Below are 19,862 nucleotides of genomic sequence, written 5' to 3' on the forward strand. Positions count from 1 at the left end.
TTTCAATATGGAGGGGGGGAAGGCAGTGAGTACTCCATTGCCTCCATATGTGAAACTGAGTCATACAGATAGTCCCAAATCAGATGAGGAGAGGGCCATGATGGCCAAGGTTCCTTATGCATCAGCAGTTGGGAGTCTTATGTATGCTATGATAGCTACTAGACCAGACATTGCATTTGCAGTGGGAGTTGTTAGCCGGTATATGGCTAATCCAGGAAAGAGGCATTGGGAGGCAGTTAAGTGCATCATGAGGTACATGAAGGGTACCAAGGAGATGTGCATTTGCTTTGGTAGAGGAGACATGCGTGTACTTGGGTACACAGATTCAGACTATGTAGGGCATGTGGATAGTAGGAGATCCACTTCTGGTTATGTGTTCACCTTTGCAGGTGGTGCAGTGTCGTGGATGTCTCGCGCACAGAAGTGCGTGGCTTTGTCTACCACAGAGGCTGAGTATGTTGCAGCCACAGAGGGTTGCAAGGAGGCTATATGGCTTGATCGGCTAGTGGGAGATTTGGGGATTCATACAGGTGTACCGACATTGCATAGTGATTCCATGAGTGCTATTCAGCTAGCACGGAATCCGGTCTTTCATGCAAAGACCAAACACATTGAGGTCAGGTATCATTTCATCAGGGAGGTACTTGAGGACAAGCGCATAGAGCTTGTCAAGGTTCATACAGATGATAACCCTGCAGATATGCTGATGAAGAGTCTACCTAGTCAGCGGTTTGAGTATTGTCGTGTATCGATGGGCATTGGATAGTATGCTCACTAGTTATTCTCCCTTAAAGGCACATTGTCCTTTAAGTGGGAGGTTGTGGGGATTAAAGGTCACTGTGCCTTAACCCCGGTTATGTACAATACTCAAACACATATATAAATGAATGAAAAAGAAGATTAGGGTGGTTCTGCACCCACCAAAACTTGTGTGGCTCTCTCTCTCTCTCTCTCCTTCTTCCATTCTTGCTTCCGTTGAGAGCACTCTCATAACCCCAGTGGTTCCCCTAGGAAAGTTTAACCTACTCAACCTCGAGAGGCAAGCAAGGGAACCATAAGGGTAAAATTAGATCTCCATTGGCTATCATACGTAGGTGCCATGATTGCTCACCACCATGAGTTCTCCTCAAATTGCGGAGCTAGTGTGAGTAAGATAACCTCCCTCGTCGGCTCTATAAGCGCATTGGAAGAGCCCCCTTCAGGTTCAAATCTCCCTGTATCCAAAAGCTTGGCTAAGGCCAAAAGGACCACTTCTCTTGTAGAAATAAAGGAGGAGGCTGAAGAAAAGGAGGACCTACAACAGGTACCAGCTCAGCTAATGCCAAAAGGACCACTTCTCCTATAGAAATAAAGGAGGAGGTTGAAGAAAAGGAGGACCTATGACTGGCACTAGCCCATTACAAGTCCTACACGATTGACGATCACAAGATCTTATACCAACAAGCCAAGAGATCTTGGGAAGATGGGTACTCCCAAGGGTACGATGGGCCAGCCTCAGTCAAGGAGGTAAACCTAGCCCTAGAAGGGCAAGACCCCCAACCCGTATTTGTCACTGATGATAGGAGAACACTCTAATAGCTCTCCTACAAGAGTACAAAGACTACATGGCCTGGAAGTACACCGACATGAAAGGGGTGCCTATCGAAGTAATGCAACACATGATCCCCATGCTAGACAATGCCAGGCTGGTAAGTCAACACCCCTACCCTATGAATCCCAAGTATGCACTCATAGTGAGGGAGGAAATCTAGAAACTCATAGATGCAGGATTCATCTATGAGATTGAGCATATGGATTGGGTATCACCCATCGAGATAGTCCTAAAGAAAAATGGAAAAATGAGAGTGTGTGGATTTGAAAATGTGTGCTCTCCTCTCCCACAACTGGTATCAGAGCACTTACACCCTCCTGGAACACCACTCTCCTGCTATCCACAGTCCTGGGCTGCTGTCTAAACATAGCATCCTCTCTGAAATAGACATTATGGCTGCGTATCAACTCTCTAGTTGAAGAATCCCATAACCTGTAGTCCCTACTGGACTCACTGTATCCAAGAAAGATACACCTCCTCAATTGGGAACCATGAGCATAAGCCTCGCAACCAAACACACGTAAATGCTCATAACATGGTGCCCTGCCTGTCAAGAAGTCAAATGGCACTCTACCATTCAGAGATCTCTTGGGTGACCTGTTAAGCAAGTATGCAGCTGTCTTACATGCCTCAGCCCAATAGCATTCGGTAAGACCTGCATATCGTAGCATGCTACCAATCCTGTCCAATAGAATCCAATTTATGCCTTCTGCTAAGGCATCATGAGCAGAAAGAGAAGGAGTGGTCAACACCCTCCTGATACCAAGTGTATCACATAGATGCTGAAATCTAGAAGAGGTAAACTCTGCATCACCATCAGTCATCAAGCTCAATAGCTTCTTTCCTGACTGATTTTCAGCATTACCCAAGAAGCGCTGAAATGTATCATATACATCATGCTTCTACCGAATCGGATATACCCATATGTACTTTGTAGCAGCATCAATAAATGTCACAAAGTAAGAGGCGCCACCTAGTGAAACGGTAGGCATAGGCCCACAAACTGCACTATGAACCAACTGCAATGGCTCAAGATACCTCTCACTAACTATCTTCCTCACAAAGGAGGATCCTGACTGCTGACCATCATCACAATCATGACATAAAATTTGAGAGACATCCATAACAGGAATGTATCTCAATGTTGTAAGAGCTTCCATACCTGCAGTAGACATATGTCCAAGTCTGGCATACCATAAACTAGTTGATGGCTGCTTACTAATCATAAGCATCTTATCCTGGACACCTGATACATGCAATGCATAAGAGAATCCAACCCGTGATCCCCTAGCCATAACCAGATTGCCTCTAGCAATCTTCCATGCATGATCACCCAAAGAGACATGATAACCTGCCTCAACCAACTGTCCAGTACTGATCTTGCTCGTAGCAAGTCCTGGTATATGTCTAACCCTCTGTAGAACAAGAATAGAGCCACTAGGCATAACAAGGTGGATATCCCCATAACCATAGACATCCATAGAATGATCAATGCCCATCAAACCACTCTCCACAATGTATTCCTGATATGCACTGAACCATGACCTATGAGGGGTCATATGACATGAAGCACATGGATCTAACATCCAATCGCCGAGAATGGGTACATCAGTGGCCAAGAAAGAGGTGTCAGACATAGACAAAAGAATGCCTTCATCACTGCTACTATCAGTGGAAACCCTGGCATCCACGCCTTGAAGCTCAACATGCTTCTTCTCCTTCTTCATGTCATTCTTAACCTTGCTCTTCTTCTTGTATATTCTCAGCCATTTCCAGCAATACTTTTTCATGTGGCCATACTTTCCACAATAGAAACATCTAACACAAGTCCGAGAGCTAGACTTGCTCCTGGAATTCCCCCTTGAACATGACCTGTTTCTACCAATTGATCGACCTTTGGAGTGCATATCAAGGCTGTATTTCAGCCCATCAATACATTTCAGCCCATCATGCTGTAACATAACACTATCATGGTCATACATCCGGCATATATGAGTATAGAACTCATATGCATGGTAGTCTACACCCTGTACACCATCCTGTACCTGCAAGTAGACTGACTTCGAGAGTGATGACTGAATGATAGAGCATGCTTGCTCATCCATGTCATCCCAATCACTCTGTTTAATGCTATTAGGCTTGACACCTTTGCATTGAATGGGCTTATGCTGCCTCTTCTGCACTAACACATCATAAATCTGCTCTTTCCAATACTGGAAATTTGAACCATCCAACCTCTCAATATCAAAGAGGGCACTACCAGCTGTAGATGCCATATCTGTGGCACAATAGGTCACAACCAAAGAGCAGTATAGTGCAATAGGCAACCCAAATGACCAAAAAATATAGTGTTATCCAGACCAATCAAGTCTCCAAATAAATTGGCTGATCCAATGCTCAAAAGCACTCAGCCATAAAGAGGCATAAACAAGAATATATGCAGCCCAGTAACCTTCCAATGCCTGGCAATTGAAGTAAGAAATGCACTGAACCAAATGAGCAATGCCTGCTCAACCAATGGCAATAGGAGCCCAGCTCAACTATTCATAAACATCAGTGCGGCATCCACCAATGCAAATCCATAATGCATTGAAATGGCATTTACTGCATCACCAATGCATCACCTCAAGCGCACAATTGTTTGGCAACAAAATCAAGCATTCACCACTTGCCAAATGTGCCAAAGTGACTTGCCAAAATGCCAATAATGCCCTTGGACTGAAGTGACATCCCAATCACTTTCTGTAATTTACTGTGAGTTCCCAATTCACTGTTGTGCAAGAGAAATTCCTACAACAATACCTCACAGCCACTTTGGGCAAAATAACACGCTGTCCCTATTTTTGAACAGCGATATCTTTTCACTGAAAGACCTGATGCCAAAGCTGTAAACAGCAAAGTTGTAGCTGGTAGAAAGATCTACAACTTGTCAGTTGACCTCAAGAGCCAAATCCTTTTGGATTCTCAGATATTCTCACCTGAAAAACAGCTTCCTGCACATTGGTTACAAATAGACAGCAGACTGCAACTTTTTGTGGTTTTGCAGAGGCTGTAACTCATGCAGCTTATACCGGATCAACTTGCTTCCAAAAGAAAAGTTAACTTTCCAGTTCGGCACAAAGTTCAATTCCGCACCAGAAAAGAAATATTCAGTCCTGAAAATGACTGTTTTGTCATAAAAACAGCAACCACTAGACGTGACCACTACCCCTTGCCATTCACAGAACATGTTCCAAAAAGGGTAGCCGGAGAGGAAGCCTATAGCTTCCCAGATGGGTTTTCGGGTTACAACTAGTGTCTATCACCCTGCAAGACCAACATAAAATGGCCTTTGCCAACAACTGAGTGGGGTGTGTATGCGACTAGGGTGATGATATTTGGATTAACCAATGCCCCTGTCACCTTCCAATAGATGATGATCATGGTATTCAAAGAATATCTGAGAGACTTTGTGGAAGTCTTCTTGGATGACATCTGCATGATCTTGATGTGGGGTGACGACCTGAAATACCTTAGGTTCATCCTCGAGAAGTGCCACTTATACCGCATACTCTTGAACCCTCTTAAGTGCCAATTTTGGGTCAAATGTGGTGTCATTCTTAGCCACATAGTGTCCCAGAATGGAATCTCCATGGACCACAATAAAATCAAACTCATCTTGGAGTTATCGCCCTCCACCAATGGCAAGGGAGTCCAACGATTTACTGGCCATACGAGCTATTACAAGAGGTTCATCTTTTCTACATGAACATTATACAAACTGCTAGTATCCTTTGAGTGGACCGAGGAATGCCATAAGTCCTTCAAAACCCTCAAACTAGCCCTAGCCACCACATCGGTGTTGAGATTACTCGACTGGAATCTAATATTCCACATCCATATTGATGCCTCCAACTTTGCTATCGGGTGTGTGTTAGCCCAACCAGGGGAGCATAACCTGGACTACCCAGTATACTTTGCGAGGTGCCAACTAAATGAGGCCAAGGTTAACTACACCACAACTGAGAGGGAAGGTTTGGCCATGGTCTATGTAGTCAAGAAGTTCAAGCACTACCCTGGCACTACTTGTTAGCTAAAAAGCTTGTCTTCTTCGTGGACCACCAAGCATTGTTATACTTGGTCAACAAGCCCTGCATGACTAGACGCATCACTAGGTGGATGCTAATCCTCTTAGAGTTTGACTTCACAGTCACTGTATGTAAAGGGAAAACCCATGTCCTAGCCGACCACCGGTCGAGAATCCCAAATGGTGAAGCCCCAATGGGAGTCAAAGATTACCTCCCTAACGCTTCTCTCTTCTTCCGGGACATCATACCTAAATGGGCCACTGAGATCAGTCACTACATGGCCAACAGCCCATCCCTTGGCCAAGCCCTTAAGAAGGATAGAGCCCACAAACTCATTAAGGATGCAACACCATACCACCTAATAGCAGGCCAAATATACCACAAGGGCAATGATGGCATCCTACGAAGATGTGTGTGTGAGCACGAATACGTCAATGTGCTTGAGGAAGCCCACTCAGGAATCATAGGAGGTCATTTGGCCACCCTGATGTTACAGCACATAAGGTGCTCCAAGTTGGCCTTTGGTGGTTGACTCTCTTCATAGATGCAGCCAAATTCATCAAACAGTGCAACCAATGCCAGTGTATCCAAATCGCACACAAGGTGGACATGATGCCATTGATCGAAATCTTGACCGATCAACCCTTTGAGAAATGGGACATTGATTTTATTAGACCCATAAGCCTAACACCTAAGGGAACCGAGGCCAGATATGTCATCCTGGCCATCAATTACTTCACCAAGTGGGTAGAAGGGAGTGCTGTTGAAATGTGCAATGTCCAATTGTTGGGATATTGTGTTGGTACCCTAGAGGGGTATGTTTGTGGGAATTATGGTAGCCACACAAGAGGATGTGGACTACATGAATGGATGTGGGACATTGGTCACCACAAGTTGGATGTGGATCAGAGGATGCCACACAATAGGCTTATGCCTTGAGACTCTCTATATAAGAGGTCTATCATTGTATTGTTCATCAAGCATTGGAATAGATTGATTGAGTGTTGCCTACATTGTTGTATCTCCCGTAATGGATTTTCTTGTATGGTTCAATCCTCCATGATTGTTACACTGATCTCATGTAGCCCTAGGCTTAGTGGCGGTCTCATTCAGTTTCTTATCATGGTATCAGAGCTGGTCATCCGCTATGCTTAGATAGATTAGTGTGTTTTCTGTCATGTCTTTTGTATAGATAAAAATATGGCAACACTCTTTATCATTTGATTTCGGAGAGATTATGTGAGACCTTGTGCAAGAACAGAGAATCAAGCTGCTGCCCAAGAAAGAGTTCAAGTTGCTGCTCAAGAGGATGGTTGTTGTGATGTTGTGGCTGCTCAGTAACTTCTCAAGAAAGCCAAAGACTTGTTGCTGCAGAAAAGAAGCAAGCTATTGCTATGGAAGATGCTGCCGAAGAGAAGAAGATGTTGTGGAAGACATACTGCTGCTGCAAAGAAGGACCTATTGCTGTGAGGAGATATTGCTGCTACAAAGAAAAGAACACTGTTTGCTGGGACGATGAAGATTGTTGAAGGCTGTTGCTCCTACTGATGCTGGTGTAAAAAATACTAGAGAGTGCTACTGCAATTTTGCTGTTGGTTAAGATTCGAATCACATGCTATTGCAATTTGCTGTTGGTTAAGATCCGAAGCACACGGATGTTAGTTTGTGCTCAAGAAAGTTGAGCAAGTAGTGTTGAAAGGCACAGTTTAGGTGCGCATATGGGTGTATGTTTGGAAGCTTTGACAGCAAACTCAAGACAATAGATAGATCAGTGAAGGACACATTGGCCTTATGAGCTTTGTGTGCTCATAAAAATTAGTGCCTCAATAAGAAGGATATGACTAGTGTAGCCACAAAGCAACGAGCATGCCTGAAAACTGTTTCTAGACTGAAATAATTGATAGAGAACAGGGCAGATGTTGTTAAAGAAGATAATGGTGCAGCAAGAAGAAAAGCTTAGAGGTTGCACCAGCTTGCAAATTCAAGAAGAAATGTCAAGCAGCAATGACGGCATCATGGGGTGCTCTGCAGGCAAAGAAAGAATCAATGAATTGGTTGTGACCACAAGGAGCTAGGAGCTGCATCAAATCTTTCTCGACATGGCTGTGCTTGTAGAAGCTCACGTAGAGCAGCTGAATGACATTCAAAGAACAAAGGTAGCAGGCAAATACAATACGATCTGCAGAAATGAAGAACGGTGGTAGGGGCAGATTTACGAGCTGCTTACGCTTACAGGGAGCTTTATCATATGATTTTCTGGCAGTTTATTTGGTGCAAGCCATCGATGCAGCAAGGAAGCATTGAGAGAAGCAGCCGGTGGTTTTCTCTTCGAGTGGTAGTCTGTCTTTTAGAATATCTTTATTGCACACACAAATGAGAGACATTCTGAGGTGGCTACCTCCTATATAGAAAATCAGCAATCGAAAAGCCTGGGCAACGAACAACGAAATCGAATGAGGTGAAGAGGAGTGACGGCTGCTTGAATGTCATGGAGAAGATGATATTTGATATCTTCTCTTCTTGATGTCACTAGAAACCCTAAGGGTCACAAACCCTTTTTTTTTTGTTTATTGTTGGATTGAGTGGTGCAAACACATGCACACACATTTGTTGAACACTCCAATTTGTCATTGAGGGGGAGTGTTGAGAGAGTGAGTTTGGCAATGCCAAATCATTGGGGATGAGGGGTGAGATGGTCACATATGATTGTACATTGAGGAGGGGTGTTGAAATGTGCAATGTCCAATTGTTGGGATATTGTGTTGGTACCCTAGAGGGGTATGTTTGTGGGAATTATGGTAGCCACACAAGAGGATGTGGACTACATGAATGGATGTGGGACATTGGTCACCACAAGTTGGATGTGGATCAGAGGATGCCACATAGTAGGCTTATGCCTTGAGACTCTCTATATAAGAGGTCTATCATTGTATTGTTCATCAAGCATTGGAATAGATTGATTGAGTGTTGCCTACATTGTTGTATCTCCCGTAATGGATTTTCTTGTATGGTTCAATCCTCCATGATTGTTACACTGATCTCATGTAGCCCTAGGCTTAGTGGCAGTCTCATTCAGTTTCTTATCAAGTGCCACCATGAAGGTAGATGCAAGATCCACTACCAAATTCTTAGATGAACAAGTCATCACACGGTTCAAATGTCCCTTGGAGTTAGTCAACGATTGAGGAGCTCATTTCCTCAACGAAACGATAGCAATCCTGACTAGTGAGTTTATGATCATACATAGGAACTCAACACCATACTACCCTAGGGCAAATGCAATAGAACTTGTTGTAAGATCATAACCTATACAGTAGAGGCCAATCGTACTGACTAGGAGCATAAGCTCATAGTAGCGTTATGGGCCTACAGAACATCCTACAAGGTGGCACACACTATACCCCCTTCAACCTAGCCTTCAGGATGGAGGTGGTGATGCTAATGGAGTATGTAGTGCCTAGCCTTTGCCTTACCATTAAGGAAAGACTTATAGAGAGTGCATTAGTAGAACGACTAGTTGACCTTGAAAGGTTAGGAGAGATAAGGTTACATGTAGCCTACTCTTTCTGGGTAGAGAAGGCTTGATGCAGAAATTGGTTTGACCGCAACCTTAAGAACAAAGACATGGCAGAGGGAGATTTAGCACTCCTCTACAATGTACGCAATACCAAGCACAAGCTCAAGTACCGAGGTATGGGTCCCTATCGCATGGTTGAGATCACTCCACAAGGGGCATGCCAAATAGCCACCCTTGATGGGATAGAAATGGATGGCTACCTTAACAGGAGAAAATTAAAAAGATACTATGGACTACTCACACTGTCTATCCTTCAAGCCATCTATAGAGGAAGTAGTTCAGGCATGCCAGTCAATTTGATAGTTCATGGTGTAGCACCAGGCTCTTCCCAATATGATCTCTTCATCAGTTGCTTCTATGGGCAGAACATAAAAGTGTATTTCTATTACCTAGTGAACAACCGTTAGACTTAAATTCACAAAACCCAAGGTTTGTATGAGTTGGTTGTTGATAGCTCTTACTGAAGCGGCGATGACAGTTAGGGGTACTTGCAGCTTTCCCATACCTCTCTAGAGATGAAGTTGTGGTTCGCTCACAGATCCACAAGTGCTCTGATGCATATGCATGGGACCTGCAGTTGAACAGGCAACCTAGCTGGTTCTATTGTTAGCTCATCTGTTAGTTCTGCTTGTTCAATTGTTGCCTTAAGTAGTGTCATTTGCTTACGATGTCTGAGCTTAGCGTTACGGGCTTTGGCTTCTTCGATGGCTTGGCGTTTCATCCTGGCTACCTTGTGGTACTTGATCCCCCCGCCATTGTATTAGCAGTCCACTTCAATCACCTCTTGTTATTTTGTGATCTCCCTACCCAAAGTTGCCCCATTGACGATCACCTCCACAATCTGTGACAACATATTGTCTTCAATCCTGACATTGGTCCTACGCAATTTCAAGACCTCTGCCTCTACCTCTGCATCCACAATCTCCACGGACACCACATCCGCATGTATGAGGATATGCACGCCATAGATTTTTTGAAGTATCGCTCATACCTCACTCGGCTCACTCCACAACAGCTCGACTGCTAAGCAGTCCTACAGACAGTCCTCACCACACACCTCCTCCAGCTCGATTGACCGGAGGATGAATAAGCAATAGGAAGGGGGGCATGTTAACATCCATAGAGTATAGTCGCCAACTGCAGGGTAATCAATGATTAGAGGTGATTAGGCTTCATGATCTACTTCAACGGTTACAACCATGGAAGGAGTATAGTACAAAGCTCAGGGAGTTTGAGCCCTATATACCCCAAGCCAAATATTTAAGGCAACATGCACATATTGTATGTTCCAGCTGCTGTGTTGAGTTATAGGTTCTAGCTGCCACGTTGTATGTTCCAGCTGCAAGCTACAATAGTTAAGTGTCTCGTGGGAGTTAAGCCTTGCCACTCTAGGTTTTGAGCCTCATGCATGGGGTTTGAACCACAAATGGCTTAAGGCTTGAGGGAACTGAGGGAGTTTGAGCCCCAAATAGCCTAAGCCTTGGAGGCACGAGACTAACACAAGCGCTATTTGGGAGCCAGTTAGGAACATCTCCTAATGATAGACTTGTCCCAAGCGCTCTTATATGGTTAACACAATTGCTTTTTCCGCTAGTAGGGAGAGATGGAAAGAATAGCAATATGCCTTGGCACCCTATGAGCTGAAGAGCCTTTAATATTGTAAAGATCGGGAGAGTGCTAAAAGGAAAAGAGTTGGCCCTCCCTTCAAAAGGTGACATGTATAAAAGGCCAAAGGGTTGACTTTGGTCTTCATTGTTGTTTGCACAAGATTGAAAATAAGCTCCCTCTTCTCTTCCAAGAGTGTTTTGGGTGTTCCCTTGTTTCCATTGTAGTGCCCTTGTGTTTGTCACTCCATCCCCCTTCACTCTCCTCTTCCCTCCCTTCTCCCCTCTCTTCTCCCCTCTCCCCCTTCCCTCTTTCTCTCATGGAAACACATTGCAACAATCGAGAGGCCCCTTGAGTGACACTCGTGGATGGCTCATGCCTTGCATTGCTCTCACAAGGAGTAGCTTGAGTGTAGTCTTTTATCTGAAGTACATAAGCATGACCGGTTTCGTTGCTACTGTGAAAACTCTGGTTAATTTAGTTTCTTAGTGTGAGAATCCTAGATGTGTTCTTGGACTCGTTAGAGAGCTGTGAACATATCCCATGCTTCTTTTGATGTCTTGACTGTGTTGAGCTATCCTAGCATGACATCTTGCACATTCTGCTTGATCAGATGATAGGCATACTTGTCTTTCTTATCCTATTCTTAGGCAATGGCAAGATCTGCTACAGGTAAAAAACTATTTGTGTAGTTGTAGATGCCGTTGTAGATCCCATTGCTGATCCTGTGACAATAGGTGGAGTAGAGCTACTAGTGGCTGGATTGTCCAACAGCCTAGGTGTAGACCCATCGACATACTCCCATTTGTCCTGAAGTGTTAGAATGGTCTCCGTTCGGTATTTCCATGTACTGTAATTGGAGTTGTCTAGCTTAGCAGGTGCCTTTAGATTGAGGTTGCTAGTCGTAGACATGGTGCAAGAAATGTACTCAAAAGTGTCGTGAAATCTCTATATGAATCAACTGTAAATACACTGATTGTGCCAAGTGGAATCTGAATTGTCAGTGAAGAATTGCAATATATAAAATATGATCTGTGTTACAAGGCTTGTGGCAAATGATACCGAGAATAGCTAAGAGGCTTTACAAGGCTGAAATGATGTGCACAATGTCATGAATAGTATAGGCAATACAATGATGGCATGTGTGTGTGAAATCAAATGCTATTTGCCCACTGAATGATCAGCAATGCCTCTGAACAACTCTGAAGTTGGCTCACTGACTGATGAATGTTAGGTTTCATGTAATCAACTTGTAGTAGCAAGAGAGACTATGAACCCTGCAAAAATGGTTCAAGTAATCCTAAATGGACTAGGAGAGGGATATGAGGATCTAGTCCAAAGTATTACCATCCAACAGCGAATTCCAACACTGGAAGAATTCAGTCAGTCCTACTTGGTGAAGAACTCATGACTCAAGCTATTCAAGCTCGAAAAGGTCATTCTAATAATCAGGCATTCACAACTTCAGACAGAAGCAGATGCAGAGGCAGAGGTAGATCATACCAGAGAAGTGGTCATCATTAGCAACGAAATCAAAATCAAAATTAGCATCAGCATCAGCATCATCCTCAACAACATCATAATCAGCAAAGAGGAAATCATTTCAATCGAGGAAGATTCCAAGGACAAGGGAATGTATCCACCAACATGTCAAACATTCAGTGCAACTACTGTCACAAGTTTGGACACTATGAAAGAGATTGCTGCAAGAAGTAGTACAACCAAGGCGGTCAATCCAACAATAATCGAGGGAATTTTTGAGGCAGAGGAAATCATCGTAGTGGACATTCTAGTCACAGTCATTTTGCAAATGAACATGAAAATATGTTTCTTGCAAGCAAGGAAATGCATCAGCTTGATACAGTGTACCAGATACTAATTACAATCCCAAAGAGGATTTCAACTATCAAGTCGACCAAGCGGGATGGGATCTTTGGTATATCAACAGTGGTGCATCATCTCACATGACAAATCATCAAGAATGGTTCACAGAGATGAAACCATTAGAAGGTCAGAGAAATTTCATCTACATAGCAGAGACAATACACCGAATCCAGTTCAAGGGACAGGTGTTATCCATATGAACAATTTCACTGGTATGAAAGGATTGGTGAAAGATGTGCTCTATGTTTCGAAGCTTAGCAAGAACCTCTTGTTCAGTAGGTCAAATGAAGGAACAACAACTATAGAGTCATCTTTGATGGAGATGAATGCACTATCAGAGCAAACCTAGCTAGTAGCAAAAGGTGTCAAGGAAGGACGCTTATACAGAATGGTAGCTACAGTACCAGAAAAGCATGCCATGTCAGCTCAACCACAATAGATGCCACTATCTGTAAAATGGCACAAGAGATATGGTCATGTCAATTTCAAGTCCTTGTTAGATCTCAGGAATCAGAATATTGCAATTGGGATTCTGAAGCTACAGTTTCTTGGAAAAGTTTGCGAAGCATGCTGCTTCACTAAACAAAAGCGAGCCAACTTTGGCAGAAGTACCTCTCGTGCATGAGATATTCTTGATTTGATACATATAGATGTATGGGGTTATGCCCAGACCCATAGCATCAATGGTTCACTTTACTACTTGACTTTCATTGACGACTATAGTAGATATTGTTGGGTCTACTTTTTGAAAGAGAAATCTGAAGTGTTTTTCAGATTTCAAGAATTTAAAGCCATGGTAGAAAACCGGATAGGTAGAAAGATCAAAGTCATGAGATCAGACAGAGGAGGTAAATATATGTCTTCAACATTCATGAACTTTTGCAAAAATCATGGCATTGGAAGATAATTCACATGTGTAGGTACTCAGCAGCAGAATGCAAGAGCTAAAAGGAAGAATGGAACTTTAGCAGAGAGTGCTAGACAATGCTTAGTGAAAAGCATTTTCTGAATCAATATTGGGAAGAAGCAATAGCCACTACAATCTATTTGCTTAATCGGCTTCCTACTGAACCAATACAGGGTATGACTCCTTATGAAGCATTCACTGGACACAAGCCACACATTGGGCACTCTGCATATTTGGTTGCAAAGCATATGCCCACATACATGATGATCATTGCAGGAAATTGGATGAAATTGGATGCAAAGTCACACAAATGCATCATGGTTGGCTACAATGAAGAAAGCAAAGCATACAAGTTCTTAGGGGGGTCACTCATCATATGTAACCCTATCACGTGAGTTCAGCAGAAGGATTTTTTTAATTTCTAAAATTTACAAATATAAATATACATAAGGGACTATTTAAAATAGGTTTGGAAAAAATTTACAGATTTGTATAGAAAAGGGGTACATTTTATTAATGAAATTTTTTACAGATAAGGGACCTTAAATATAGGCCTTGAACGCACATGATATAGAGGGTTTATACATAGTGACCCCCCCGAGTGGGCTAGTGGATACACAGTGAGCTATGGGCGAGACATTACTAAACTCAACACATGTGCTCCAATCTATGTAATTTGATATCGGTTCAAATCTCTCACTGATAATCTCTTGATCTTGAGGTGAGCGTCTTATCCCATAAGCACATGAAATATTTTTACGAAAAAGTCTGGGAAGGGTAGTTGTTTATAGAAAAGAGCACTACAATGTCTAAAATAGAATCATAAACGTTGCTGTGCGACTTTGCTTCCAAGATTTTTTCACAAACTATAGACCCTCTATTTTGAATGCTATATTTCATGTTTGTAGAAAGTGAAAAAGATCTACCTTAAATCCTCCTATGTTTTGACATCTTTATAGAAAGTGAAAGAGATCTACTTGACTAGTGCATACAATATATAGTAATCTCGAGTTGCAATCTGAACACGACTATTGATGTTTAAGTAATCTGTCAGTACCTTATTCATTCACGAGACTGCTTCTTGGTACTACTTGATGGTAATATTCTTGATGCTCTGAATCTCGATGCGCGGGGTATGGCCCATTCCCTCAGATTATAATTCTTTAGGGAAGGAAGCACACCACCTCCCTGCCCACACTATGTGTGATTATCATAATTATATTATATATTATTATAATAATGTTTTTAATACTCTCCTTGCCCTATATATATTCGCTTTAATCCAAGTTGGATGCTAGGTTGAAGGATAAGTTGAAAGCCTTGGGAGAAAGCAAACATGACGATCATAAGAGAGTTCTTGGTGTTACAAGTTTGGTTCATAATTTTTAGCAACTGAGTTGATTGTAAGGATGTTTATTAATATTCGGGTTTTTCCTATGATGCCAAAGGTAATCGACATTGCCATGGGGGTGTTAAAGTAATGGAGCCTTAGCTTTTGCTAAAGGCTATACTTTTCCAGAAAGCATAGCTTTTGTGTTGTGTCAAAAAGCATGATATGCTGTCTTCTATAATTGTTGTTTGTTTGTTCTTCAACACTACTATCTTCCATTTCCACTCACATGGCTCCTTCATGGCTTTCCTGCAATTCATCCTCCAAAGAAAAGCCTTCCTTCGGCTCCTCCTCCACCGCCGAAGACGTTACCTATGGCATCGATGCCTCCAACCGCACTGCCATCGTCACAGGTGATTGTCCCTTGCATAATTTGGGCATTTTGCATCAATTTGAGGTTCTGTTCTGAGAACACGGAGAGTGTTCGCATCCACTTAAGCTTGTGAAAGGACTCTTTCATCCATGAGAGAGAGAGAGAGAGATCTCGCTCATCTCTGCGCCACTCCTGCCTGAGCTTTTACACCGCCATGGACCCACAGAAGAGTATATAATGCTCAGCAGTGCTTTTCTAGGTCCAGCGATGCAATGGCTCAGTTCTATCCTCCTGTCATGCCTTGCTGGTTGTGGAGCTCCACGAAATCTCAATTAAGATTGCCCGATTTAATTCTCCATTGGTTAAAGTTAAAGCTACCTGATTGTATTCTCTCGATCGTACGCCCAGGTGCATCTAGCGGGCTCGGGATGGAGACGGCCCGGGTTTTGGCATTACGTGGCGCGCAGGTTGTGCTTGCCGTGAGGAACGTCTCTGCGGGGGAGAAGGCGAAAGACAGTATACTCAGCGAGAACCCAAGTGCGCGCTTGCATGTTTTGCAGATTGACCTCAGTTCGATGGATTCAGTGCGCAAATTTGCTCAGGATTTCAAGGCGATGAATCTGACTCTGAACATTTTGATGTAAGCAAACTACAGCCTCCCGCCGGCTCCTGTCGGCACCGGCTTCCCATGTGTGGAGTGCATCTAATTACCACACGTTTGTCTTTCATTGAACGTTTTCTATTGAAACCACTAATAGGAAGCTCATTCACGACTCCGTGACGGCAGCAACAATGCAGCTATCATGGCCTGCCCATATGAACTCTCAGAAGATGGAATTGAAATGCAGTTCGCAACAAATCATGTTGGTGAGCACCGTTCCTTGGATTAGAGCCTGTATGTGGACTGTGTGGTCAGTGTGCATGCTGCGTAACAGGTGGTGTTGCAACTGATCATTCTTCACGCAGGACACTTCCTATTAACGAGCCTTCTGCTGGATAACATGAAGAGCACCGCCAAGGAAACTGGAATCCAAGGCAGAATTGTGAATGTTTCATCTGTCGCTCATCAGACGTTCAAGTATCCCGGTGGCATCCGCTTCGACAATTTGAACGACCAGTCAGGGTAATCCCTCTACACTCGGCCTGTTTTACACATAGCATGTCTCAGTCAAACTTAACGGTTGACTGTCTCCAAACTAAGGAGTTCTACGAGGGCTCCAAAGCATGTTACGTATCTTCGAATCCCAAGCATGTTACGTACCCCCCGCCTGTCTCTGTAATGTCTCGAGGGCAAGCATCGCCATCTTCCTGAGGATGTAAGCACCACCTTGATGGAAGGATTGTGTTCTTATGAGCAAAATATGTACCGTTATTGTTTTAGTTCCCCAGAATAATAGTGGTGTTATTGTTAGACGTTCCATCTCGCATGATTATGTCCTAACCTCCTTGAGGCCCATGCTAAATAGACCTATAACCTTAACTACTGTAAAAGACCGTAATATTGGTGGGTGGACACTCTATAATGGACCATCTCATAGGATTCCAACCTTGTGCCCAATGTGCTTAACTTGAGGGACATAATGAATATTGTTACTTACAATGCAAGCATTTACATAATTACTTGACATGGGATAAGTAATCCTAATGCTGTCAGCTTTGGTTAACTTTGCCCTTATGGCCCAAAATACTTAATTTTCTAAATTCCAAAATAGAGTACATCCTTATAAAAATGCAAGTTAAGTGTTGTGATACAAGGGGCAACGATCATGACACCGAGCCTTAAGGAAAGAAGGTGGCAAGCAAGGTTTATTGCAATTGAACAATTGCTTTATCAACCCATGCTTTATATTATTTGTAAGTATGTCCTTTATATAAGGTAAACCCCTCACTAATAATAACAATATCATGAGGTTGAGGAAAACCTAAGTATCAAAGCCCATCTAACATTTGTAAGAAAGATCTTGGTATGAGCCACATAGAAAAATATCATGAAAAAAGAATGTTGAGCTACATTGAATTGTCTAAATAGTCATTCTATTTTAGACCCACATTGATTTTTCATTGTAGGTTATAAGGTGTTTTCATGCAAGTAATTCACAACAAGCTATAAATGTTGTTATTATTGTGTGGAAACAATTTACAACTAACTCTTATGTTGTTGTTATAGCTATACACCTTGGCGTGCATATGGGCAATCAAAGCTTGCAAATATATTACATGCAAATGAGCTAGCAATGCAGTTTGAGGTAGGATACATCGCTTTTTCAAGCAAGCATGTACACAACTACAAGATTTAGCTTTGGTAAATTCATATTAATGATTGCATATTGATCTTTAAGTGTTTTTATTCACAGAAGGAGCAAGTCAACTTGGTTGCTAATACTCTTCATCCAGGAGTGATCCAAACGAACCTCTTTAAACATACTCAGTCTTTTCGTAAGTTACTTATCAAATCTTCTTTCATTGTCTTGTATTAATGACCATGTATTATATTTTATGTTTCTTTGAAATGTGCTCTATTTAGTGACATGAAGATGCAATCAAAATCAACAAATTAAGATGGGGTAATTCAAAATTACCTTGATAATGGTATTGTAAATCAATAGGTAATAGGGAGGTGTGAATCATGCAAGCCATGCTTTGCGAGCGAGCGAGTGAGTGAGAGAGAGAGAGAGAGAGAGAGAGAGAGAGAGAGAGTATTTTGGTAATATAATATATATATATGACATTTTTAAATATCAAATGACGTATAGCTCTTTTGAGACTCTTTCAAAGTGTATACTAACATGTTTTATAAAAAGTGTGTGGGCACCCTAGGGCACCAACTCAATGTGTAATATATTACTACCCTCGTCCAAAATCTAGGGTATGGGGGGACAAGGTCCATATATAATATGCATGGATTTCCTTTAAAATTTTCAAATATGCAAAGGAAAAATATGAAAATTTCATGTCCCCCCTCCCACAAAATATAAGATATATACCTTGAAAAATATGCAAGATTTTAAGATTTTTATATATTTTTCATAACATGTGAGGCCCAAGGGGGGGGTCTTTTGGATGAGGGGGGGTAAAACAAAAAATACACTAAAATATGAAAACCCATCTCCTTTCAAATTAATGTAACTTTTTCATGTGTTACTCAAATTTCAAGGTGTAAAGACATATTTAAAGCTCTTTTAGTGTAGAACACAACCATGTTTATTTGAATAATTTCTACGCATGGCATATTGTTGAATTCATCTCATACTCAAGATTATAATAGGTTTTCTTAGTAAAGGGAGTTGGCGCCCAAGGGTGGGCACTCATCCATACTCACATTTTGAAAGTATGATGACTTTGCTTTGCCTTTTGATGATGTATCTATAGAATCCATTGGGCGGATTTTGGGACGACTTTTATGGAAGTCAATTCCCCAGGTAAGAAAATAAATCTTTTACTTTTGACATCATCCATGATTCAATACTCTCAATTCCTAAATTTTGTTTCCATTGTAAATGATATTCTAGTATGAGGAGCTTAATATGTCTTAATATATAGCTCTAGTAAGAAATGTGCAAATGTTTAGTAGCTATATGTGCAAATGTTTAGTATAGCTATATGTGGTAGTAGAAAGTCCTAGGCTACACATGAGCTCATGTTACCCATACAATTGATTTTGCCTTTGTCAAATGTGCCTTTCATAGAATTGCGTATGTGCGTGTACATGTGTGTGTGTGTGCACACACGCACGGTGTGTGTGTGTGTGTGTGTGTGTGTGAGAGAGAGAGAGAGAGAGAGAGAGAGAGAGAGAGAGAGAGAGAGAGAGAGAGAGAGAGAGAGATCATTGATAAACATTTGATCTTTCCATAGGGTGCTGCTACACAATGCCTCCTAGCCCTCCACCCATCTATCAACCAAATAAATGGAAAATATTTTGTGGATTGTAGAGTGTCTAAGCCAAGTGCTAAGGCATGCAATGCAAAATTTGCAAAGGACTTATGGGAGTTTACTGAGAAGCTCACATCTTGAAAGAATAGACCTTGATGCTACAAACAATATATACTAGTTAAAGCAATTAGCCAAATTTGCTTCTATGGATACATGTTTCATCCTTTGAAAATATTAATTTTAAGATAAGAGCATGCGTTTTCTTATGAAACTAGCTTTAATAGTTAGAGAATTGACTGTGATAAATTGAAGCAAGCATAGGCATTTTCAAACTACATCATGTTGGAACATTTTTTGTCATAGTACTTTGTTTGTTTCTCAAGTGTAAAATTTATTGGGCTACTGCATTGATTTCCTTAATAGTTTATCCTTGATTTATATCAAGATTTCTAGTCACTTCATTATTATTAGATCCATGATTTATATTAAAGAATTTGTGGTAGTCACTTCATTGGCTAAGGCCAAGTTTGGCTCACAATTATTAACTTTATTATCCTACCTTGATTGATGAGTGTGGAGAGAGAGTGTGCGCACGTCATAAATGCAAAGAGAGAGAGAGAGAGAGAGAGAGAGAGAGGGGGGGGGGAGGGTGGAGGGG

At 42.0% G+C, this 19,862-nt stretch overlaps 1 protein-coding gene across 1 annotated transcript; it reads left to right on the top strand.

The window, feature by feature from the left end:
* The first annotated feature begins 15,221 nt into the window (after positions 1-15,221).
* Positions 15,222-19,406, top strand: LOC147891176 (short-chain dehydrogenase TIC 32, chloroplastic-like). The gene is made up of 8 exons (XM_087389879.1): positions 15,222-15,374; positions 15,743-15,974; positions 16,122-16,201; positions 16,301-16,457; positions 17,502-17,580; positions 17,689-17,770; positions 18,704-18,753; positions 19,187-19,406. The coding sequence occupies exons 1-8, from the start codon at positions 15,251-15,253 to the stop codon at positions 19,343-19,345; spliced, it is 963 nt and encodes a 320-aa protein (XP_087246005.1). The 5' UTR covers positions 15,222-15,250; the 3' UTR covers positions 19,346-19,406.
* The last annotated feature ends 456 nt before the right edge of the window (positions 19,407-19,862 follow it).

The sequence above is a fragment of the Dipteris shenzhenensis genome, chromosome 18 (assembly GCF_047967505.1).
Source record: "Dipteris shenzhenensis isolate YYH24624 ecotype China chromosome 18, Dip_SZ_1.0, whole genome shotgun sequence".
Classification (NCBI taxonomy): domain Eukaryota; kingdom Viridiplantae; phylum Streptophyta; class Polypodiopsida; order Gleicheniales; family Dipteridaceae; genus Dipteris; species Dipteris shenzhenensis.